This window comes from Rhamphochromis longiceps, linkage group LG3 (genome assembly GCF_057381845.1).
Source record: "Rhamphochromis longiceps isolate RC_006_pf linkage group LG3, R_longiceps_female_GT1.1, whole genome shotgun sequence".
In the NCBI taxonomy this organism is placed as follows: domain Eukaryota; kingdom Metazoa; phylum Chordata; class Actinopteri; order Cichliformes; family Cichlidae; genus Rhamphochromis; species Rhamphochromis longiceps.
Window position 1 is genome coordinate 47657206 of NC_140559.1, and position 26070 is coordinate 47683275.

The 26070-nt window shown below is 41.6% G+C and overlaps 1 protein-coding gene, 1 long non-coding RNA gene and 1 pseudogene across 2 annotated transcripts; all 3 read right to left on the bottom strand.

The window, feature by feature from the left end:
- Positions 1-18276: 18276 nt before the first annotated feature.
- LOC146675093 (uncharacterized) lies at positions 18277-24643 on the bottom strand (annotated as a pseudogene).
- On the bottom strand, positions 18968-21674 carry LOC146675094 (uncharacterized). The gene has a single exon (XM_085385397.1). It carries the CDS (start codon positions 21672-21674, stop codon positions 19953-19955), a length of 1722 nt encoding a protein of 573 aa, XP_085241523.1. The 3' UTR covers positions 18968-19952.
- Positions 21858-23098, bottom strand: LOC146675095 (uncharacterized). The gene is made up of 3 exons (XR_014910244.1): positions 22813-23098; positions 22474-22540; positions 21858-22306 (listed from the first exon to the last, which is right to left on the bottom strand). It is a non-coding gene; the product is annotated as an uncharacterized LOC146675095 (long non-coding RNA).
- Positions 24644-26070: the final 1427 nt, after the last annotated feature.

Sequence of the window (26070 nt, forward strand, 5' to 3'; positions counted from 1 at the left end):
ATTAGTTTAATAAGTAAGTGAAAGAAACAAAAAGTCATATTCACAGTACATAAAATCAGTTTTGTACATTGTACTTACAAAAACTGAGATCAGATGAAAATGTATTAATTCTCCCCTTTTTAATCCTTTTTTAGATATTTTAAATGACTATGTTTTAAACAGTGCAGTTCACCTCTTCACTCTGTTAAATCTTATGTTCACACCTCTTGTGGCCTTATATATTTCAGAAGAGTGAGGGCTAATGACGTATGTAAAAGAAAATAGAGGAATCTGTGACATCCTGAGGAACAACATCACATCACAGGACTCACAAGTTTGTCAAGCGATGAACCTGAAAGTTTCTTGGTTCAGGATAACAGCCTCTCCCTTCTTTTTGTTAGTGACCGGAGTTATTTGTAGACATCAAGGCAGGCAAACAAATAATGAATTCCAGTAGAGTGAAAAACATTTGGAAAATATGTCGCATGATATACTGTATGAGTTTTCAAAGATTTTTCACTGTACCATGTAATACAGAACATTTAAACAAAGTGGTACATTCTAATAATAATAATAATAATAATAATAATAAAATGTTGTGAACTCACAGCATTGCAGTTAATATTCCTTGCATTTATGCATTAAATACCACACTGCTTATATTCATTCACTATCTTGTCTCTGTTTGCTGCATTGAGATGATTAAAGCTGACATGGTATTATTTTTGAATACTGGTTGAATTCTTGTCACTTTTGGCTTCTGTCCCTCAAGCCAAGACAAGGAAGCTTGGTAAATCTGGCATTGAGGAGCCATGGACTAGAAATTAATCTAGCTGTGTATGTGTCTTACATCAAGACCTTAGTTGGATCATTTTGGGAATATTTTTCCTGTTGTTTTGTTTTGTTTTGTTTTTGCTATGCATTTTATGCTGCTTATCTGCCCAACAATGGAGAATGATGATACATTCATATGCTTCCTCACATTTTCAAATTACAGTTCTGCTGAAGAGTAAAAAATAAGGATAAACAAACAAAGAAATACAAACAAGATTTCAAGAATATTGGCCCAGCTTAACATTTTGTATCCTCTAAATGTATTTTCTCGCGTCCAGATACACACCGGCTCACTCCTTGGCGGCCGCTTATCGGGGCCTGGAGCCTGGGGCTCGCTCGGGCCACTTCGGAGGTGGGGTGCCCCCGGCCTCTCGGCCTGGGGCTCGGTCACTCAGGCACGGCTGGCTGCCGGCGGAGCTCACGGGCGCGTCACTGCAACTCCCCCTGGCTTCTGCTCCGCGGCTGCTGAGTGAGCCCTCATCTGGGACTCTCCTCAGCTCTTTCTGGGACAGTGGCGCGGCTGCCCCTCTGTTGGTCTTCCTTGGTCTCTTGTGTTCTGAGGGCCTCTGGATGTCTGGAGTTTTGATCTCCTCCATACCTGCTTCATGCCCTGGAGGACGGGGCTGTGGCCCCCCCACACCCTCTAGCAGATCATTACATGAAGGAACCTTTTAAAAAAAAAAACAAGCGCGTCCATGCTCACAGGTGTACACACGAGTGATCACACCCACAAACTACACCCTTTTTGGCTCCTACCTCAAAGCACACTGTGTTCTGTTGATCTTATGTGCTGCACAATAATGTTTAATAATTAGTATTTACTGTCATATTCCCATATATCATTGTGATGTTGTTTATTCTATTACTCTTGTTCTCTTCTGCTGGTTTTCTTTTTTCTTTCTCAACAGGTGATCCAGGTGATTGATATATGCATTTTTTTTCTCTGCCCATTCTGTTGGTTTTTGTTTTTTGCACTTCTCCCCCGTCCCTCTTCTCAGCTGTTTCTCTTTCCCTCTTTCTTTCTCCCCTTCTTTCCCCCAGTCAAGTCTGTCCCGTATTCAGTAAGTGAAAATAAAATAAACAATAAAAGGTGAATCAAATGGACCATTACGGCAAGGCTGGGATGGTCAATTTGGTAAAGTAAATCCGTTGGGCATCTTTCTTTGCCTTTAGACAACAATTCTGATGGCAAAAGAGCCAAATGGGACAGGCAAAAGGAAAAAAAAAAGTATTTTCTCCACTGCTATTGTCTATTTTGACTGAAGAAATGTACTGCAATCTTCTACTGTGGCATGTTAAAACATTATTCTGTGTATTGATTTGTATTTTCTATGTAGTCTTCACATAGACAAAATGTATACCCTGCATACTCTGGTGCTTTCCAGACTCAAGGAAACAAAAAAGTATTTTTGTACAGTAAAATAATGCCAAAATATTAGGTCTGCCTTGTACCTACCTGGAAGTGAAACAGTTTCTTACATACTCATACAAAACCTACATGAGCCTACAGGAACAGCTTGGTCATGGAAATTTTTACCATGAAGCTCCTGGTGCATTTTTTTGTGTTAATGTTTATGCAAAAGGAGATTTGGAAATGTGGTTATTGAGTCAGCAGAGCCTTTGTGACCTTCGTGCACTATGTTTCAACATTAGACAACTGCACTCTGTAACTTTACATGATCTGCCACTTTGTAGCTGAATTCCTGTGGTTCCTAAACACTTCCACTTTGCCTTAATACCACTTACAGTAGATCATGTAATATCTAGGACAGAAGAAATTTCACAAACTGGCTTGTTGCAAAGGTGGCATCGTACATTTGAACTGATGTTGGCAAACAGAGAAATCAGTTGATCTGCAAAGGTTGCAGCTGAGTGTGTCTGCCGGAAATAACTCTGTTCTTGATTGGTGGCTTCAGTATATTATGGAATCTATTCCACTTTTGCAGACTGAGTTTTTCAGTTTTCAGTTTTATTTGTCATATGCAAGTTAGCACAGGGTCAACATTGCAATGAAATGTGTTCGACGAGCAGCAGTCACTCAGCAGCATGATACAGTAGAAGAAAATATAATAAAACATAATAAAATTAAATAATAAAAAAAAAATAGAAAAATAGTAAGGAGCAAAATATTAGAGAGATTTGGTAAAGTTACTGAACCTCATTATGTGGGTTTGAATCAGCCAAGGAATGGACAAATTATGGTGTCGCCAATCAAAGCTTGCATAAACTGCCTAACAATAAGGTTCAGGACTGATTTAATACCATAAACACTTGAACAAACATAAAGAAAAGCCTTTTGTCTGGATAAAAGTAATCATCCTTTATTAACAAGCATTATTTATCCATGAATGATGTTTGAGATCTAGTATGTTATGTAACCAGATCTTTTCACATTTATTTTTAGAATCGAGCAGGTACATGTGCGTCACTTTCAATATTGTTTATAACAAGGTGGGGTTATTTCTTGTGAAACAGCTTCATGCCAGTGAACAATCACGTAGACAAATGGCATCTATCACATTGTTTTTACATTTCTAATCCACTCAGGTAAATTCTGAACCTTTAGTTTGTGATTTAAGTACATCTAACTTACACTGGTAGATGTGATGACATTTTCTACAAAGAAAAATGCTTAATTAGAAATATAGATACCTGTAATATAGCTACATGTAGGGCTGGGTCATATTATACCGTTCACGGTAATACCGGTATAATGTTAGACAACGATAGGAAAATGAAATATCTCGATAGAATATGAGTAAAACGCGCATGCGCAGTTCCTTTGTTTTCATACGCACATGGCCGATCGTTGAGTGAAACAGATAAACCAGAATTGGTTTGTAAAAATGGTGCAACTTCAGTGATGTGGAACTGGTTTGGTGTTTGTCCGTACACGACAAAGCAAATTTTTTTGCAGAACATGCAAGCGGCCGTTGTTATTGTCGTATTTGTCGGACTAAGATGCTCTTAAATCTGGGAGTAATCTGGGTCCTAAACCCCCCTCTTCAGGTCAAACGAACACTGCAGCATCACTGAGAGTTAAAAACTGTCTAAATTCTTTCATCTTTAATAAAACGATCAGCATTGCTGCTTTACCAGGTGTAACTATGAAGTTTAACTTCCAGGCATCCATGAAAACAAAATGTATTACATTTCATGGAGTTAGAAGTTCGCAGGAAGCTAGCGGAAGTTAGCTCGCTAGTTTCGCTAGTTACCTAAGCATTATATTGCATGTTCTGACTGAGAGATTTCTGAAAAAAATCAAACGTACAGCTCTGCTATCACTTCCAACATAAATGAAGACAGGAAACTAAACAGCAGTGACGTTTGTAGGGTTACTGAAGTTGGGCTAGCTGGTATATAATGATGTGCTACGTGATCGCTAGCGACACAGCTATGTTAGCATAACATAAACAGTGAAGCTGGAGTACGAACACTAACACTTTTCCACTTATAAAAGTTAACGTGAAGGTTCCTCATGGTTAGAGACAATAGCAAACGCATGGCAGGATGCTGTAAACAGACCAAACTTCTGTCAGGAGAACAACTGAGATAATCCATCCACAATACGAGGTTAGTCATTAATATACTGCAACAACATGGGAATAGAGCAACTGCGAGAGAATTCAACATTAATGAATCAATGGTACAGAAGTGGAGGAAGCAAGAAGAATGAGTTTAATAAAGTTTGATTTCCTGACTGCTTTGTTTCGCTTAATGTGCCTTATAATCCTGTGCACCTTATGGTCTGAAAAATACGTACTGCACACTGCAGTTTAATGTTGCAAAGCACCTCTTTTTAACTTCAGTGGATATTATACATAGTTATGCTCAGGATATGTCAGCCCATTTCTACTGGAAATGCCTTTTGGTTAAATTTTTATAAAGCTTTAATGTACATAAAAACCAGCTTCTTGTTTAAGTGAAAATAAATGGAAGATTGTCTTTTTGCGCTAGTAATGTTGTGGAGTTGTATTTTGTCTCGCATCAATTATATCGTCAGTTATATCGTTATCGCAAATTTTCAAATATATATCGTGATAAATATTTTTGGCCATATCGCCCTGCTCTAGCTACATGTAGCACTTGGTGCACTTTAATTAAATCCTCTCAAGTGCTGGAATGGAGAATATTTTAAGTCAAAGTGCAGCAAATCACAGAATATGAAAGAAAAAGAAATCTGCAGACAAGGATACGTTTTAACATAAATGAAAAGTCTAAGATTAAATCAGTTTAAATTAGTAATTAACAGTGTTGGGACTAACTATTAAGTAACGCGTTACAGTAACTACGTTATTATTGTGGTAACGAGCACGGTAACTAGTTATTATGCCAAAACCGGGAACGCGTTACTCATTACTGGGATTTAAATAGGCTCGTTATTCGTTACTTTATGTGGTGGCTATCGCGGAGCTTCCACAGATTCAATAACATTAGCAAGTGTTGGAGGCGAGCAGGTGGATGAAGGAAAACGGAAGCAAGAGGAGAGACCCGAAGCGGCTGCTGGTCCGAGAGTGTCAGGTGAACTGAACTTCAGGTAAGAAGTTATAACCTGCAGTCCATCTGGGTCAGATATGAACCAAGTTTAGGTGGAGTTTATTTTCGTTATGCTGACTTTTTCGTACTGCGTGCTAGCTAGAATGATGGAGTTTCTACAGCTGGGTGGGTGCTATGTTACTGATGTTGAACTTTATTTTGTTCATAAGGTTAATTATTAGAGTTGCCAACCGTCCCGTAAAAAACGGAATCGCCTCGTATTCAGAGAAAATATTACGCGTTTCGTATTGAGGTGAAAAGGAACACAGTTTGTCCCGGATTTCAGCTAGAATGGAAAAAGACACAAAGCTGGAGTTTTTCTGCATCTTTACGCTGTCAGCTGCCTCTTCTCCTCTCATTCTCTCACCCTCCCTCTCCTGTTTCTACTTCAATCATGAAACTGATCAATGATCAGCTGATCGGCTTTTCTCTCTCGTTTATTTATCGCCCACTTTGCGCCAGAAAGAGGAAACCAGCGGATGTCGCGGTAAACAACAGCAGCACTTTTAAGCTTGATCAGCTGTTGTTAGAATTTATTTCATATTACTTTCTACTATCAGCTGATGTTTGCTGGAGCCACAGCTGTAAACCTGCTGGTCATGATGTCGGTTTGGTTATGTGGTGAGAGGGAAACATGAAGATGAAACCAGGAGATGTCCTTACTGAATCATCAGAGCTGTGATGGAGAAACAGGTTTACCTTTTAGGTGACATGAATGAGTTGAAGAGAAGTTATGAACTGTTTCTGAGAGACAAATAACACCAGGATCCTTTTCTAAGTAGCTGACAGCTGGTAACTGTGCAGGGGCGGGTCTAGCAAAGTGTTGCCAGGGGTCCATGTAGGGCATTAAAAGGGAAAGGGGGGCACAAGGAAATAGTTTCTTATTCTCATTTAAAATGTCTCACTTTTAAAAAAATAATTATCTGAATCTTACAACAAACAATTGATAGATTGATACATATATACCATCAGAACAGTGTACATCACTGTCACAACAGCGTTTATTTTCATTCAAAGGCTTTATGATTTTTCCTATAATGGTGGCCCAGTCTCTAGTCAAAATGCCCGGGATGATTTTTTTGTCCCAGTCCAGCTCTGTATGCAGCTCATCTGCAGTCTGGTGTTACCTACATCTTCCTATTCAGAAGTCAGAATTTCCGAGTTCTGAGTACAATCGAAAGCACCACGACTGCAGTTTTTGTGTTGGATGTAAAAAGGAGGCTTGGATAGAATCAGGTGTGGGATTTCTCTTGTGGAAATGTGCACATTATTTTTTCCTTTCTATAGGTGGCACAGTGCACTTGTGGCAAGTAAGCAAGCTAGAAGACTGGCAAACTTGCTGGGTATCCAGTTACGGAAGCAACACATTAACAAGAGAATTCTGAGTAAAACCAAAGCTACTTTCCAAAGTAACTAGTTACTCTGAAAGTAACGAGTAACTTGAAGTAATTGAGTTACTTTTGATAGAAGTAACTAGTAATGTAACTAAGTTACTAACTTAAAGTAACTTACCCAACACTGGTAATTAAACAGGTTATTTTTCAAATCAGGTGAACAAAACAAAGGCAACAAAGAGAACAAAATAATTATTGTAAAATCTTAAAAATATGAGGGAAATGTTATTGAGAAGTAACTATAAACATTAATAATAACATTTGGGTAAATGAACAAATATTAATATGAATATTAATATTTTTTGTAGTAACAGAAACATAAATGCTTTAAAGGTCACGGTCTACGTCAGCTACATGCCATTGGTGCCACATTCACAGACTATTTTTCAGAGCAGCTTCAGTAAAAGCTAAACTAATAATGGAACAGGAAGCCTCCATCAGTACATATCTTTCTCAAATGAAAAATGCATGGGGAGTGTCCAGCACACCCACACATTTTCACCAAGTATATTTTGAAGGGGAACAAAGGGGAAAATGTCTTCACACCAAACTGTGACTGTTGGTGTGATTAGTATTTCAACAGACTGAAAGTCTGTTGACAGTCAGACAGTCATACTCAGTAATCCTCATGCACTACTGAGTTTATTAATCTTAATACATATTGATGGACATTGTTTAATCTGTGACATTAAAGGTAATAAAGTTATTGCTGTATTATCTGCATGTATGAGAAAATGTATAAAAAATAAACTTTTTCACTTTTTAATGGGCATGCTGCAGAATTTCTCCAATCAAATATTAACATGTTAATAACTTTTCAACAAGGTAGCTTGAAATTGCTGACATGAAACAAAATGTTTGACATATACAAAACCAAACCTAATAAATTATTCTCAGAAGCTTACAGCTGCAATTTGTTTGAAGTTTGTTTGAAGTTTTTCCTTCTATCATTTAACAGAATCTTTTGAACCATTAGATGTAAAAATAGAATTGACACAAAAGAAACTGAACTGCCCAGACTACCAAGATTACTGAAGAGGAAGAAGACTAGGGGAATGTTTTGCTGCAACCATGGTGAAAAAACAAAAGCAAAAACATTTAACATACTTAGCCTTTCTCATTTAGACATAGTGAAACCCACACTTACACACAAACACTTGATCTGTGGTGCTTCAGCCATTAATCTTGTACAAACACAGACAGAACACTAACAAAAACATAAATGCTATAAAGTTCATTGTCTTTGTCACTGCACATTTGATTGATGTCTCATTGTCAGACTGTGTTCCAACACTACAGATTATACAATAGGTTTATTAATCTGAGCTGTTTAATGTTGATGGACATCAATTAGCCTATGACTTTCAACTTGTGACTAGGGCTGGGCCATATCATGCCGTTCACGGTAATACCGGTATAATGTTGGGCAATGATAAGAAAGTGAAATATCACGATAAAATATGGGTAAAACGCACATGCGCAGTGCCTTTGTTTTCATACGCACATGGCGGAAAAAGCATGGCGGCGAATGAGAAGGGCGAAAGTGGATCATAAATGAAACGGATGAACCAGAATTGGTTTGTATAAATGCTGCAACTTCAGTGATGTGGAACTGTTTTAGCTTTCGTCTGTCAGATACACAACAAAGCACTATTTTTGGTAGAGCATGCTAGCGGGCCGTCGTTATTACCGTTTTTTTTGGAAAATACAACACACTTAAAATCAATCCTTTGATTTTTCTGAAAATCGACAGTGCCGCTTATAATCCCGTGTGCCTTATGTATGAATTCTGGTTGTGTTTACTGACCTCGAAACAATTTTATGTACATGGCGCTCGAAAATCTGTAAAATGTTTCAGTACGATTTTGCTAAGCTACGAAGCCGCACCGCTTGATGGACTGTCGTAGGCAGGAGCCTCGCGGAGTGATACGTACTGCGCTTCAACATAATATTACTGTATTGTGTGTGTATAACCTCCTTAAGTTTTGTGGATGTTATACATGGTTATGCTGAGGATAGGTTGGCCAATTTCCACTGGAAATGCCTTTTGGTTAAACTGTCAGCAAGGAATTTGCATTTGCACTGTTACATTTTTATATAACTTTAATGGACAAAAACAGCTGCTTGTTTAAGTGAAAATACATTGATGTTTTTTCTTTGCACTAATAAAATTGCGGAGTTGTAAAGTATTTTGTCTCGTGTCAATTATATCGTCAGTTATATCGTTATCGCAAATTTTCAAATGTATATCGTGATAAATATTTTTGGTCATATTGCCCTGCTCTACTTGTGACTATTGTATTTTCTACAGAATGTATGATAAAAAGCATGAAGATAAATTACATTTTTGCTGCACACTTTTCAAAATCAAATAAGTATAGGTATATAGCACCTTGTTGCTTTGTCATCTTGAAGTGGTCATGTTAACCACGGCTACTTTATTCTTCCTCAGCCAAACAGCAGCACCCATGCGATTGTTTTGCCCCTTTATGAATGAATGAATATTCTTTATTGTCATTGTCACAGGTACAATGAAATTGAAAGATGTCTCTGGTCAGTGCAACATCACAAAAGATAAATACTTAAAAACTATAATTAAATACTTAAAAACTATAATGATAGGATATAAAAGATAGAAATACATATAAAATACAGTATTCTCATACTGTAGATACACCCAAGCAATCCAGGCCTAAGGCCCCATACAGACACTCAACATACGACCTAGTTGATATATCACTCAAACAATCAATCACTCAATCAATTTGTTAGCGCATCCAACAAAACATGTCTGAAAGCATTCCAACTTCATGGGCACAAATGACAACAGGGGCAATGAAAGTCATCTACTTTTAGTAGCATTGAGACATGATATTGCAATTTGGTAGAAACTGTGTTTGAGTCTGTTAGTCCTTGTGTATGTTGTTCTATACCGTTTACCTGAAGGCAGCAGTTCGAACATGGAGTGTCCAGGGTGTGAGGTGTCCTTTATGATGTTATGGGCTCTTTTGAGGCAGCGGGAACTGTGTAGGTCTTTCAGTTTGAGGAGAGGGCAGCCGATTGTCCTTTGGGCAGCGTTGATTACTCCCTGGAGTGCTTTCCTCTGAGCCACTGTGCAGCTAGCGTACCATATGCCTATGCAGTACGTTAGTATGCTTTCGATGGAGGCTCTGTAGAAAGACACCAGCAGTCTCTGTGTGATGTTGTTCTTCCTAAGCACTCTCAGAAAGTACAGTCTCTGTTGTGTCTTTTTCAGTAGCTCAGAGGTATTCACACTCCAGGATAGGTTTCCCTCTATGCTGACTCCCAAGAAGCGGAAGTCTGCCACCCTCTCCACACAGTCGTCGCTGATGATTAGTGGTTGGATTTCTGTCTTGTGTCTTCTGTAGTCAATTATGAGTTCTTTGGTCTTTTTCGTGTTTAGGAGAAGGTTGTTATCCTTGCACCATGAAGACAGCCGCTCCACCTCATCTCTGTAGGCAGACTCATCTCCCCCAGATATGAGCCCCACCACAGTAGTGTCATCTGAGAACTTTACAATGGTGTTGCTCTGGTGGGCGGGGGTGCAGTCGTGTGTATAAAGCGAGTAGAGCAGTGGACTAAGCACGCAGCCCTGTGGCGACCCAGTGCTTAGATTTAGGGCTGGAGATGTGTAACGTCCCACTCTCACTCTCTGTCTGCGGTCGGTGAGGAAGCTATTGATCCACTTACAGGTGCTGTGAGGAAGCCCTAGGTCTTTTAGCTTGGCGTCCAGTTTGTATGGAAGAATGGTGTTAAATGCCGAGCTATAATCCACAAAGAGCATACGCACATAGCTTCCTTGCCTCTCCAGATGTGTTAATGCTACATTGAGTGCTGTTGCTATGGCGTCCTCTGTCGATCGGTTTGCTCTGTAGGCAAACTGGTGTGGGTCAAAGCTGCTGGGTAGGGCTGCTGTAATGTGGTAACGCACAAGTTTCTCAAAGCACTTCATCACCACCGGGGTTAGTGCCACTGGTCTATAGTCATTTAGGCTAGAGATATGAGATTTCTTGGGCAAGGGTATTATGGTGGAGGTCTTGAGGCAGGGTGGGACGTTTGACTGTTCAAGGGATTGGTTAAAAATCCTGGTGAAAATATAAGCAAGCTGGTCTGCGCAGTCTCTCAGCACACGTCCTGGTACGCCATCTGGGCCGGCTGCCTTCCTCGGGTTAACAGCCCGCAGGGTGCGCCTCACTTCCTGCTCCTCCAGAGTGATGATGGTACTGCTGCTGTGGGCTGTATGGTGTAGCTGTTCCTCTGAGGCATAGGGTGCAGTGACCTCAAAGCGTGTGAAGAAGATGTTCAGCTTCTCCGCCAATGCTGGGTCACCTTCAGCCATACCTGATTTGGACTTGTAGTTTGTCAGCTGCTGGACACCCTGCCACACCAGCCGGCTGTTCTTACTCTCCAGGTGGTTCTCGATCTTCTTCCTATAGTCCGCCTTGGCCTTCTTAATGCCTTTTTTCAGGTTGGCTCTAGCCCTGCTGTAGCTCTCCCTCCTTCCGGACCTGAAGGCGCTGTTCCTCTCTTTTAACAGCTGCTGGACTTCCCGGGTCATCCATGGCTTTTGGTTGGTGTAAACCCGGATCTGCTTGTCTACTGTGACAGTGTCTATACAGTGTTTGATGTAACAGAGGACACTGTTTGTGAACATTTCCAGGTCTTGATGTTGGAAGATATTCCAGTTGGTTCTGTCAAAGCAGTCCTGTAGCTGTTGAGAAGCGCCCTCTGGCCATGTTGTTATAGTTTTAGTGATGGTCGACGCAGTTTTCCTGATTGGGGCATATGCAGGAATTAGGAGCAGGGATAAATGGTCAGATTGGCCCAGATGTGGTAAGGGTCTTGCCCTGTAGCCCTTCTTGATGTTGGAATAGACTTTATCTAAGGTGTTAGCCCCTCTCGTGGCACACTTCACATGCTGGTGGAAATTAGGGATAGCTGTTTTTAAATCCACCTGATTAAAATCACCCGCTATAATGTGCACTGCGTCAGGATATTTATTGAGTTTATTGTTGATGTTCGTGTGCAAAAGCGCTAGTGCCACGTTAGTGTTTGCATCTGGCGGTATGTAAACAGTTGTTATTACCACAACAGTGAACTCCCGTGGAAGATAGATGGGCCTGCATTTGACAGTCAGATATTCTATGTCCGGAGAACAGTGACGGTCTATGATCACTGTGTTTGTACACCAGCTGTTATTCACATATATGCAGATTCCCCCTCCTTTTCTCTTACCGGAATTTTTGTTCTATCCTGGCGCTGTGCGGTGTAGCCTGCTAGCTCAATAGCAGAGTCCGGGATGGACTGATGCAGCCAGGACTCAGTGATTAGAAGAATACATGAGTTTTTGATGTGATTGTCCGTTGTTATTTGTAACCTTAGTTCGTCCATCTTGTTCGCCAAGGATCTGACATTCGAGAGATATAAACTCGGGAGCGGTGGTTTGAAAGGCTTCCTCCTTAGCCTGGTTAGCACGCCAGCCCGGCAGCCTCGCTTCCTCCTTCTCTCTCGTCGCCGTCTGCGTCTCCCTCCCGCCGGAATAGTAATCCAAGGAGCGCCCGGTCTCCTCGCTACTTCCTCTGGTATTTTGTGTGAGTGGATAAATTCCATGGTCACGCTCACACGGTAACTCACTCCGATCTTAAGAAGATCATGTCTGCTGAAGATGTTATTCGCTTGACTGATCGCGCACAAAACACAACACAAAACGTACAAAGATAACCAAACACCACACTGACCAGTGGTACATCGAGCTGCTGCAACTGTGTGCGCCGCCATCTTAACCCGCTATCAAATAGTACAGGTGTTGTGCCAAAAAGTGATCGTCTGCCAGAAAGTGATTGCCGACCGTGGGAGCGCAGCTGCACAAAGCTGTAGCGCCCAGATTACTTACGTAGACAGCTACTTCGGTGCAACTGATATAAGGTGTGGTAAGCTGAAAACAGCTTGAACTGTCTGTTTGTTGAAAAATAGTAACGTGACTGCCCCGCATTTTCTTGTTAGTAACCTTGACGGCGTTGTAACGATAGAAAGAGTAATTAATCAGAAGATTACTCGTTACTGAAAAAAGTAACGCCGTTACTTATAACGCTGTTATTCCCATCACTTTACATAAATAGCACAATAACAGATAGTTAATAGCATGATGTACAAGATGGCGCCGAGTATGGCAGCCTTGTCGCGAGCTCCCCCAAGCAACAGCTTTTTTCTGTGTTTAATTTTACTTTTCCTTCATTTTTTCGCGAGTAGCACATGTCTCCTTGTGTACGACCGACAAACCTTACTGGACATAAAAGACGGTCTTTCTTATAACTTTCCGGAGTTCAAGTTTTGCAACACGGACGCTCCGTTTGCAGACCCCCCATTCATCTCACCTGAGACGCCTTTGTTCTCTGGCCCTGGAGGCCGCAAACGCCGACGCAGAGGGAGAAGATCTGGCGTTCTGGTTCGACTGAGACGGCGCACTAACAGACCACCGTTACCCAGTTTATTACTGGCTAATGTGCAGTCTCTGGAGAACAAGCTGTGCGAGCTTCGGGCACGGATCTCATTCCAGCGAGAGATGCGGGACTGCTGCGTGATCTGCCTCACAGAAACCTGGCTATCGGACAAGGTACCGGACTCCGCAATACAACTACCGGGGTTCTCCGTGCATCGCGCGGACAGGTCACAGGATCTTACTGGGAAAAGCAGAGGCGGTGGTGTGTGTTTCATGATCAACAACAGCTGGTGTGATTATGCGAACGTGCACCCGGTCAAATCCTCCTGCTCACCGGACCTGGAGTACCTGATGATTAAGTGCCGGCCATTCTGGCTACCGAGGGAATTTACAGCAGTGATTATTACGGCTGTTTACATTCCCCCACAAGCCGACACTGACCGAGCACTCAGGGAACTGTACAGCGCGATCAGCAGCGAGGAAACCGCACACCCAGAGGCAGCGTTTATCACAGCCGGAGACTTTAATAAGGGAAACCTGAAGAAAGTCTCACCCAAACTCCACCAACACATCCATTTTAACACTTGTGGAGATCGGCTACTCGACCACTGCTACACCTCTTTCCAGGATGCGTACAAAGCCCTCCCCCGCGCCCCATTCGGCCAATCAGATCACCGCTCCATCCTGCTCCTGCCCGCCTACAGGCAGAAGCTGAAACAGGAAGCTCCAACCCGGAGGGCGGTGCACTGTTGGACGGACCAATCGGAGTCTGCGCTGCGGGACTGTTTTGATCACGCGGACTGGGAAATGTTTCACGTGGCTGCTAGGGACATTGATGAATACACAGACTCAGTCTGTGGATTTATCAGGAAATGCGTGGAAGATGTCGTCCCATCCAGAACAGTTAAATCCTTCCCAAATCAAAAACCCTGGATTAACGGAGATGTTCGCGCGGCACAGAGCACCGCCTTTGCCTCCGCGAACACATCGGACTACAAACACGCACATTACCAACTCCGGAAGACGATCAAAGCAGCCAAACGTGAGTACAGGGACAGGGTGGAGCAACAGTTTGACAACCCTCGGAGTATGTGGCAGGGACTAAACACGATCACAGACTTTAGAGGGAAAACCAGCACACCGCAGACCACGGCCTCTCTGTGTGAGGATCTAAACGTATTCTACGCTAGATTCGACACAGCGAACACCATGAGACCGGACAGTGTGCGCACCGCGGATGACGTCAGTGCGCACACTGTGTCTGAGGAGGATGTGCGGAGGTGCTTCAGGAAGGTGAACGCACGCAAAGCTACTGGTCCGGACGGGATTCCCGGCCGCGTCCTCAAGTCATGCGCGGCTCAGCTGGCTGGAGTGTTCACGCACATCTTCAACCTTTCCCTCTCTCTGTCTGTAGTCCCAGCCTGCTTCAAAATGGCCACCATCGTCCCTGTACCCAAATCCTCCACCATCTCCTCATTGAACGACTGGCGACATGTAGCCCTGACCCCCATCGTGAGCAAATGCTTCGAGAAGCTGGTCAGGGACTTCATCTGCTCTGCACTACCCGACTCACTGGACCCTCTACAGTTCGCATACCGCCACAACAGGTCCACTGATGATGCCATAGCCCTGACACTACATACTGCCCTGTCACACCTGGAGAAGAGAGACATGTATGTGAGAATGCTGTTTGTAGATTACAGCTCAGCATTCAATACCATCGTTCCCTCGAAGCTGGACAGGAAACTGCAGGATCTAGGACTGAGTAGCTCCCTCTGCAGCTGGATCCTTAGCTTCCTGTCTGACAGACGCCAAGTGGTCAGACTGGGCAACATCACCTCATCCCCCGTCACACTGAACACTGGTGCTCCACAGGGGTGTGTACTGAGCCCTCTCCTGTACTCACTCTACACCCACGACTGCACGGCCACTAACAACTCCAACATCATTGTGAAGTTTGCGGACGACACTACAGTGGTGGGTCTTATCACCAACAGTGATGAGACAGCTTACAGGGAGGAGGTCAGCGCCCTGACCCACTGGTGTCAAGACAACCATCTCACCCTCAACGTCGCAAAGACAAAGGAGTTGATAGTGGACTTCCGGAGGTGCAGAGAAGTACACACCCCCATCACCATCAACGGCGCTGCTGTGGAGAGAGTGAGCAGCTTCCGGTTCCTTGGTGTACATCTGGCTGAGGATCTTACGTGGTCAGTACACACAAACAAAACAGTGAAGAAGGCGCAGCAGCGCCTCTTCTTTCTCAGGAGACTGAAAAGATTCGGCATGAGCCCCCGCATCCTCAGGACCTTCTATCACTGTGCCATTGAGAGCATCCTCACTGGATGCATCACCACCTGGTATGGCAACAGCACTGCCTACAACTGCAAAGCTCTCCAGCGAGTAGTGCGGTGCTCTGAACGGATAATTGGAGGTGAGCTTCCCTCCCTCCAAGACATCTACAGGAAGCGCTGCCTGAGGAAAGCGGGGAGGATCATCAAGGACTCCAGTCACCCCAGCCATAAACTGTTCAGACTACTTCCATCAGGAAGGAGGTTCTGCAGCATCCGGTCCCGCACCAGCAGACTGAGAGACAGCTTTTTCCATCAGGCCATCAGACTGCTGAACACTTCATAGACACCTCAGCTTCACTACTGAACTTTAACATTATGCACTCCATACTGTACAGTAACGCCACTGTTTTGCACATGTCTCACTCTGTATATTTTATTTTATATATTTTATTTATTGTTTACTCTATTTAATTTGTAAAATATGTGTACACACACACACACACACGTAGAAAAATATTTAGTATACACATCCAGAAATGCATATACTATTATATATTGTACATATATTTATTAGTTTCAGATGTAGCCATTCTTGTATTTTGCTTGTTTACATTATTGTATTTTGCACAACTCTGTTGCTTGTGAAGCTCGCACACAAGAATTTCACTCACATGTGCTGTACCAATGTACCTGCACATGTGATGTGACAATAAAAGTGATTTGATTTGATTTGATTAGAGTTTATTCCTGGTGCTTCAGCTCACCCTGCTGGTTAATACATCACTTGTCCAATGCACATTTACAATCACATTGACTACATTCATCCATCAGTATTTTTTTCCAGTGTTTTTTGGATATGTGTGGTACCCCCTAAGGATCAAATAATTATGGGGACAAATGCCCATCGCCATGTGTTTGAAGGCATTTTTGAGGCTCAAAATGTGGTTTTAATGTCAGGGTTACAATTAGGTTATTAGGTAATGTGCAATTCACTTGTATTTTTATTTTTATTCCTATTTATTCTATTTATCCCCTTTATATATTTTATTTATATATGTGTATATATATATATATATAATATTCTGTAACTCTGTAACTTCTGTCGGTGCTGTGCTTTTGGAAACCGAATTTCCCAGAGGAACCCACCCGAGGGATTAATAAAGTTTTATCTTATCTTATCTTAGGTTATGGTTAGATATAGTCTAAGGGTTAGGGAATTATATGTCCTGACTAAGATATGAAAGTGTGTGTGTGTGTGTGTGTGTGTGTGTGTGACCTACTATACTCACCTGCAGAATTAGAACAGATATTTCTCGTGCAGTGGCGGGTAAGTAGGATTTTCTCACAATGACATTAACAGCTTATGCAAGATAGGGGAGGAGCAAACTTATAAAAGCTTCCATGACCCCCTTCTATTTAAATCATTAGTCTTGGTGCACGGTGTACTGTGCAATCTCTATGTTCTCTAAAAAAAATTCCTCTGGGAACAGATTTACTGTCAATGAAATTTTGGCACAAGTCTTTGACAGTGAAAGTGACATAGAAGTGAATGTGTTTGAGACAGAGGATTGTGTTGAGGAGGACGCCGATTTTGAGGAATTCTCATCTGATGAGAATCCCCCAACCCGTTTGTGGCACATTAGTATATGTGAGGGGGCAGACTCCTCACACTGAAAAAAATATGTTGTTGGATTTACTTAATTCAATGGTGGACATTTGTTGCACACAGATGCTTTGGCAGCAAATGAAAAAATTGTGTTAAATTAACACAAGTTATTCGCTTTCAATAAACCTATAAATTTTGTCTTGATAAAATGTGAATGAGACATGTTCTGTTGAAGTAATTTGAAGTCTTGGAATATTTTATTCTTTCATAATTTTCTCACTTTAATCCAACACTATTGAGTAACTTTTACCCAACACTAATTGGTCACTTAAATACTACACGTTATCTTCGTTTAACAATGTGTTATTATATTCTAGTATCAAGTACACATTTTTTAATGTAAGCTTTATAACATATCGCACTCTTTCTTTCAAGATGGTAACCTGAGTGGGGAGAAAAAATAAATAAACTAAAAGGTCTAATATCTATGCCATGATTGACTTGACAAAACACAGGTTACCTCTTTGAAAGAGAACAGTAATACAAAAAATTCTGCTTAAGGTTTTAAGATTAAATGAACAATTACAATTGTAAATAATTTAACATAATGTTAGTTACCATTAATTCTAAAATTACTGGATTGGGAAACACCTACCTATTAACCTTATCATTAACATTATGCATTTTGCCCTAATTACTAAAAAAAGAAAAAAATACCACTTGCAAGTCAAAACCTTTATTAAAGAGCCACAGAAATAACAGTGATAGAGTGACTTAAAAAAAATTAACAAATACGAAAAAAGTTTCAAAAATTCCAGCAATGATCATACTGAAACATCTTGGTTTAAAAGATAAAACCATCAAAGCAATCTTAGACCAACTAAATTAAACCTAAAATGCTGTTTCACACAGCCATGATGGGACTATTTGGGGTGAACAATCCTACATTTCTTCACTTTTAAAAACAAATAAACCAAAATCTAAAAATGCTGCCAATTAGAAAACTTGAACAGAGAGCAAAAAGGAAAAAACAAAACCAAGCCAGGCCCCATCTATATGGCATTTACAAAGTACACAATAGTGAACATTTGTCGTTGATATCGAACCTCCAAAATGCAGGAGAACAAGTGAGAGAGCAAACCACCTCACATGCCGAGCAACAGTGAACTTTCTTTACATGAGCAGTTTTGTCTTTAAATTTTGGGCTTTTCTTGAGAGCTGAGTTGCATCCAATTCCATTACCACCTTCTGAATGACCTCAAAGGTGTAGCGGAGCTGTGATGGGTAACTCATGTTCAACGAGTAAAACAGTCCAAAAAGCATGGCAACTGCAAGGGCCACACTATCCAAATCCTGAAGAACCACCACACCCTCGATGATGATGCCAACATCAGGACAGTCATTGCCTGGCGTATCTCTGGAGACATAAATGCCCACCGTTGTTTTCTCTATAGCAGTCAGTGCAGTGGCCTCGGTCATGTCCTGGTTAAAGATAAAACATTTCTTTAAGATTCCTTTTTTAGGCAAATCCTCTTTTTTACATGCAGTGCCCTGTCCTGCTGCCATTCATGATCTGTTTCTAAACGGAAAAAAAACAACAACAAATAGAACACACACGCACAAAGTTTGTTTTTGTTTTTTTCAAATGAAGGGCATTCAAGGCCTACATTAGTCTTTTGTTAGAAAGACATTGGCCCACCAGCAAGCCAGGCTATGTCACTCAGAAGAATTTAGATTTTCTTTCAGCCTCACAGTTGGGCAATTTTTTTTTCCAAATGTAACACCCCTTTCAACACTTGGGATACAGACCTGACCTACATGACCAAAGTCGAAGTCATGGTGAGCAAACACTTCTGGCATTGACTTCAATGTTTGTGTTACTCTTTCCTTCCAGTCAGCTGACAAAGGAGAATCTCCAAAGTCAAACTGTAAATCTGGACTAGAATTGTTCTTGTCTTTGACAGAGTCAGGTACATTTGTGTCAGACTTATGTGCTACTATTTGTTGAACAGCACTGAGTTCAGCGATCACTGTTTTTGGTGCGATTGTTACATCATGGGCGGTTTCATTTTTGACTATCACTGCCAATGTGCTCGCCCTTTTCTTAGGCAATGTGATTAAACAATTTGCTACCAGTAGGCCACCAGGCAAGGAGGGTGTTGTTGGTTGCTCTACCAAGGCCCACTTTTCATTAAAGGAGCTCCCAACAAGGGCTACCCCTTCTAAAGCAACAGTCCGTCCAGCAGGAATCGTCTCAGATTTCCCCCCAGACAGTTTTACTTGGCCCAGCTTGCCATTGGGTTGCTGTCTGTGCCTAAGCTCCAAGGCTTTGAGGACTGCTCGGTAGCCATACTGGACAGGTAGGCCAAATTCATTCATGTGAGTAGCAACACTTGAGTACAACACGTCTAGTGTATTGGTGCCAATGAGAATTTGCTCTTGGGCATTTTCTCTCATGTTTGGAACCACAAGGGCCAAAGTAGAAATCTCAATCTCCTCTCCTACAAACTCTTTAGGAAAAGTGATATCTATTTCCACATAGCCAAAATATGGAACTTGCTGTCCATTAGCTCCTTCAACCTCCAACAAATCATCTAATGATTTAATTTCTTGGTCCCTCAGGTTGCTTTCATAGAAGGACAAGGGGATCGTTGTAACTTGAGATCCAGAGTCTAAAAGACAGTTTACCCTTTTCTCTGCAACACACACTTCAGCAGTGCATTTGCTTCCAACTAACCTCTGTGGCAGCCCACATGGCTGACATTTTGGCTGTCTTTTGCCTTTTTGCTTGGAGGTAGAGGGACTAGTGTTAGACTGAACTCCTGTCTGTCCCACAACAGGAGTTGCTGTCAGTTTAAATGGTGTGGATCCACAGAGCCATTCTGCGTCTCCCACTCCTGCCGTTTTCTTTGAAATTGCTTCCTTTTTGCTGCTACTAGCACGGGGTTAGCCTCATTACTGCATCTCAAGGCTACATGGCCATCCTCTCCACACCGAAAGCAGTACCACGGGCGTGGCCTGGGAGGTGGCTGGTGCTCTGGAACAGGCACTGCCAAGGGCTGCTCAGGAGCAGGGTTGGTCTGCACAGTCACCTTTAAATTTGAGTTTGCGTTCTTACCCCTGCTTTTCCTGTGGGGGGTTAACTGAGCCATTTGAGCCTGTAACTCAATAACTTGTTTCTTCAGGAGATTGGTTTCTGCCACAGCCTTAGACTCAGAGCAAACACAGGCAGTTTGCAGTTGAGACCAAACATGCTGTTTGGGTGGGGCTGGCTGTTGCCTGGAAGTACCAAGGTGCTTTTTCATACGTACTGCCTTGTTAGCATGCTTGTCTTCCTCAGTACGCAACAGGAGCAATAATTCAGCAAAACTAGGAGGGTTTTTAATTTTTTGTTCAAGCTGGAGCTCTGCTATTAAGGAGTCATCCCAGCAGCCTCTACAAAACTGCTTCAACAACTGCCTATCAAACTCATCAGCAGAGGCCCCTCCTCTCCTTGTAGCAGTGTTAAGCACAACTTGGAGTCTGTGAAGGTAGTTTGATGGTTTCTCACCAGCATTCTGCAGAGTACCCATAAACTTAGCAAACAGCTCATCTCCATCCTCCACAGCACCATAAGCTGAGTCAAGAAGCTGCAAATATGCAGAAGGTAAAGCTTGTGAATCAAGATGCCTAATGAAATCTGAAGCAGGGGGCAACAAGCTGTCAACAATCTTCCTGGAGCGACTTAAATCAGACAATGCTGGGTCTGTTAAAAGAAGTTCCACACTAGAGCGCCAGGTCTCATAATCCGTTTCATTATTTGGCCGCGGCAATCGGCCTGAAAAGACTCGAAGGCGTGAGGCAGCATAATGGTGTGGCGGTGCCTCCTCATTTCGCACAATATGCTCCACAACGACCTTTTGTATCTCAGGGGGGTTGAGATCACTGGGGCTTAGATCTGGGCATGAACTCACCGTCACTGGTGGTATTCTCGGATGTTGCTCTTTGGTCAGGTTTTGTATCTCTGGAGCTGAGCGTAGTGCAGCACCCTGAATAGTGGTATCAGGAGCAATTCTAGATTGCATTGCACCTTGCGGTAATGAGGCCGAGCTGAAATTAGGTGCCTGACTTCCCTCATGTTGACTCCTGTCCACAGGGGCATTTTCTACTGTGGCTGCAACTGTAGAGCTCAACTTAGTTAGTTCATCTTGCAAAAGAAGCTGAAATGACTTCCCTGTTAACTTAGCAATGTTTTGCAACTCAGACATGTAACTCTCAGTAGCACTATTGCTAACCACAGGGGTATAGACACTAGCAAGCGCACACACGTGGAAAGTCACATCAGGCCGAGTGGGGCTTTTGTATTTAAATGGCAACAAAGGAGCAAGCGTTTGCAACGCAGTACCAAAAGTGAACTCAACAATTGCATTGTTATGGAACTCTGAGTTCGGTTCATCTATACGCAAGACACGGTTAATAGAACCATGAGTCTCTAGATAGCTCTGTACTTCATTGTCCACCTCAGTCCAGGTTAACCCTTCAACCATGACAGAGTTAGGGATCTTTACCAGCTCACGTGTCACTACCTCCATGTCACCAATTTGGCAAATTACTGTTATAATGACTGAAGATAAGAATTTTTGCCCAAAAAGGAGAAAAAATGAAAACAAAGCGTCAATAGTCTGCCACCTGCTCCTGGCTGGCTCGCCAATTTTCTGTAACACCCCTTTCAACACTTGGGATACAGATTTAAATGGTCACCTGTGTGTTGGGCCAATAGCTGAGGTTCGACTACTGGAGCAGTGGATGACTAATGAAACGCTCTGAGAACTTGGTTTGATCAATTTGTATTCACAATTAAAGAATCTTACATACATACAATGAAAACAATAACAGTACATGAAAGGAAAAATTGGGCCCAAGTCACGGAAAATAATAAACAAAACACACACAACCCCGGGGGATTTGACTCAGTCTCTCTCTCTCGTGTCAGCCGACACCCTTAAGTGTGAGTCCAGCAATGAGGATTCTCTTTGCAGGATGTGCAAAGGAGGAATGACGTGCAAATCTGTCCTACCACTTAAGTAGAGTTTGTACAGTTCACAGTTCGTCCAAAGAATTTAGTTCTCTTCCTAGAGCAATCATCTCAAGGGTCCTGGAGGGGTGGCTCGCCATCTTTGGACTGGATCATCACTGAACTGTACGCCCAAGTAAAAAACCTGACCTGTATAACACAGTCAGAATAACATTCAAAAATCTATATTTAGTCATTTATACATATATCCTTTCTTATGTTTCGTTCATACATACTAACAAATTTGCATTTTACCTTTCCAGTATACAGAAAGAACGACAGAATATTCCAAAACATAGACAATGATAACTTCTTACCAAAGTAACCAATAAAATGGACTCTCCTGGAGCTTCAAAATGGCGATGGTGAAGCGTTGTAGCACAACTACAAAGAAACATAACCCCATTTTCTTTAAACTGTATTCACCTCACAATGAACGCAATTAAGGATTGATATAGGAACATATCAACATCTACAGCATACATATGACTTACAATCTTTACATGCATCGTCATAGGAAGCTAACAAACTCTAACATACAGTTTAATCCTCACAATCACACATGTACAGCCACATGGCTAATAGCGATAGCCGCTAGCATGTCATCGTTAGTGGCTTAAACTCACAATATTCTTGTTCACAACAAATTAACTCACCCAGAAGAATCCGAGCAGTAACAAACTCCTTTCTGGGTAACAACAATTCCTAGATAGCTTATTTCCACCGTACAGGATAAAAACAACCACGCTTTCCACTTGGAAAAACGGACTTTTCTTCCTCTCCCTCTCTCCTGATATCCGTAGCTGCTATGCAGTGAACGGCAGGAGGCGGTACTTCCCCCTGTATACTTCAAGGACCATCAGGACATTATAGACATCTTCTATTTTATTAATTCTCAACAAAATAATTTAACTTAATAAAACTTAACAGTGAACTCAAAATACTAACATCGCTCATAACACACTAAAACCCCTTAGTAACTCTCCAGGGTTACACAAACAAAAGCGATGTAGCGAACAAGTTTAACCTTTTGTTTTAATCTCAGTGTTAGAATCTCTTTGCCATATTATTAAAGAGGACTACTAGGCCTGCCTAGTCCAAGGAGAATTAAATGGCTATCTGAATACATTTTGAAAAACGTTGCAAAGCCACAATCTACTCATAAAACACTCACCATGTACTCCTGCACCAAGATGTCAGGATTTTCATTCAGATAGAAGCACAGTCCTTTGATGAGGGACTCCCTTCGAGCATCAATGTCATCCTTAAGAATTATAACAAAGAAAAAAATAGATACATTTTCAGTAGCATAGAAGAAAGTGATCAAAGACAGTGTTTTTGAACCAGTCATCAACATGCAACACCAGCAAAACAATTTTCAAAAGTTTGACATGATTTTTAAGGAGTGGACTAAATAGTTTCCAGATCATATAAAAAAGATAAATTTTTCACAGTGGGACACTAAATGCATGACAAAAATGATAGGGTCCTTTCAGTAGAATTGGTACTCACAAGTAAAAGTTGAGCTTTGCAAAGGATGCAACGTATAAATCTTTTACTGACCTAATGCAATGCATATACACTTTGTAGTTAAATAATTTAAAAGTTCTTACTGTCATCATGGCAGTTACATCCTTTATCTTCCTGCCCTGCTCCCCTGATTGCGTTGCAAACACTTTCAGGAGACTTTAGGAGAGATAGTCAAGCTGCGACAGAAACCTTGACTGTAAAGTCATGGTTGTGATGCATTTGAACTCTGCGTTTATCTGAAACAACGTGAAATTATTTTAAAATAATGGCTGGTATACAGCATAGTTCTTCATCTGGACTCTGCTATGCAATATATGGACACACATCCTAATAAAGTCAAGCACTCCCATATAAAAAAGAAATAGAAAAAACTTATTAAAGACTTGCATCAGATTTGGCTTGCTTGATATAGTAAATCACATAAGGCTTATATGATTTACTCATGAAAGTGGCCACTTTCATATATTATTTTAGTAAGTATCCAAAAGTTTCATTTATATAATTTTTCAAGGGATCTTATATCTGTTTTCTCTCTTGTATGCTTTTCATACAAGTTTCACACAAGACAGATACAAACTTTAGAATATTTATATATATCTTTTCCATATGGACTACCTTTACACATTAACACATCTATGACACAACTAGTTAATCCTCTCGAGGCAGGCGTTGCCGATTTGCAACAGTTAAAAACTAACAACCTGATTACCCCACATACATATTTTATGAGGGGTTTTTTTACTCAGAAGTACCACTGCGGGACTTGGTTATGCATTAGCAACAAAAACTTAATTTGAGCCTGAGAGGTTTAATGCATTTTTTTTTTTGCTGTCCTCTTTTCCGTACTTAAATTACCTCTGCTGGGAAGAAAAGAGCTGGCCATCTCTCTTGTACATTTCTGATCATGGGAGCATCAAAAATGACTTCTTGTCTTCTCAATGCATATGTTCTGTTCATTTTATCCATGACTGTCTCTCTGTTGTTGCGCCTCTTCACATCGGAAAGGAGTTCAACCCTCATCTTCTCAAGGGACTGTTCACTTTCTCCAAGTGGAAAAGAGGGGCAGTAATCCACTTCACCCCTCTATGGTCGCTTAACGGCAGAAGCAGGGGAACATTTCTCAGCTGGCTTATTTTTCAAAGAATTCACACATACTTCAGGACATCCTATTTTGCGGAGATGTGTGCGGTAGTTTGATAACTTGTATTTGAGGCTCAACTTCCATCCCGCATAGCCACTGTGTGAGCCTTTTTCTTTTAAACATGGATGCTTCAGGATGAGTGCCTCTGCAACTTGGTCAAACTTACTGTCTGTGAGGTAGACTGTGTGCTTGACTACCTCCTGGATTAAACCCTCCAAAATGTCGGACTTCAGCTTTGGATCAGGGATCAGCAGCATCCCATTTTCTTTGAAAGCTACATGGGCCTGCGCAAGCTTAATTTCAGCATCATATGTGAAACGGGGAATGCAGAACAAATCTGGCCACGAAGACCGTGATGATGTAGACTCTGGAGATGAAAGAGTCACGGTGCTGTCACCAGAAGTAGATGTGTCATCAAGAGCACTGGTTGATGGAAAAGAAAATGTGTCTTCACCTTGGTCTTGAGGTTGGAAGGGTGGTTATACAATTTTGATTGTCACTTTGTCTTGGATTTCTTCCCAAAAAGTGTGTCCATGAACTGCAATCGGAAGGGTTCCATTATTTTGCACTGAGTCTTTATTTCAGCTTCCAGTTCAGCAACAGTTGAAGGCAGACCAGCAGAAATCATGACCCTCTGACTACTGTCTGGTCCAAGGATAACTCTGAGAATAGCTGGAGCTGTCATGGTCATTCTTCACTGTCTGTTAGGAAAGAATAGGAAAATGTAATTACAATCAGTTTTATAACAAACCTCATATTTTATCATTATAACACTATAACAACTTAACTCTGGGGAAAAAAAAAACACCAGTTAGTGTGCCCAAGGTATCCCATACACATTTATATGTGACAGCACCGTGCACACTTTTTCAACAGTCCTTCCTTATCTTTAATCACATCCACCAGTGCATGATGTTGCCAATTCCATCACCATTTCCCACGCAAACAAGGTTAAACATGGAGGTACAACATACTTATCACCCAGCACAATTTTTTTAAAATGATCTTACCCAAAGACACAGATTGATCTCTTCAAGGTCACCATCTGCATACCTCCAACTGCATAGGCAGCCAGTGGGTATTCATCAGCCAGTTCCGAGACTTCCACAAGAGCAAGTTCTCGTGCAGGTGATGGAGTCAGCTGAAAGGCTCCATAATGCTCACAATACCATCCACACAGCAGTTTTAACACAAAAAATAGTCACTGCTGCAAAATGCATATTTGATGGATTTCCCCAAATTC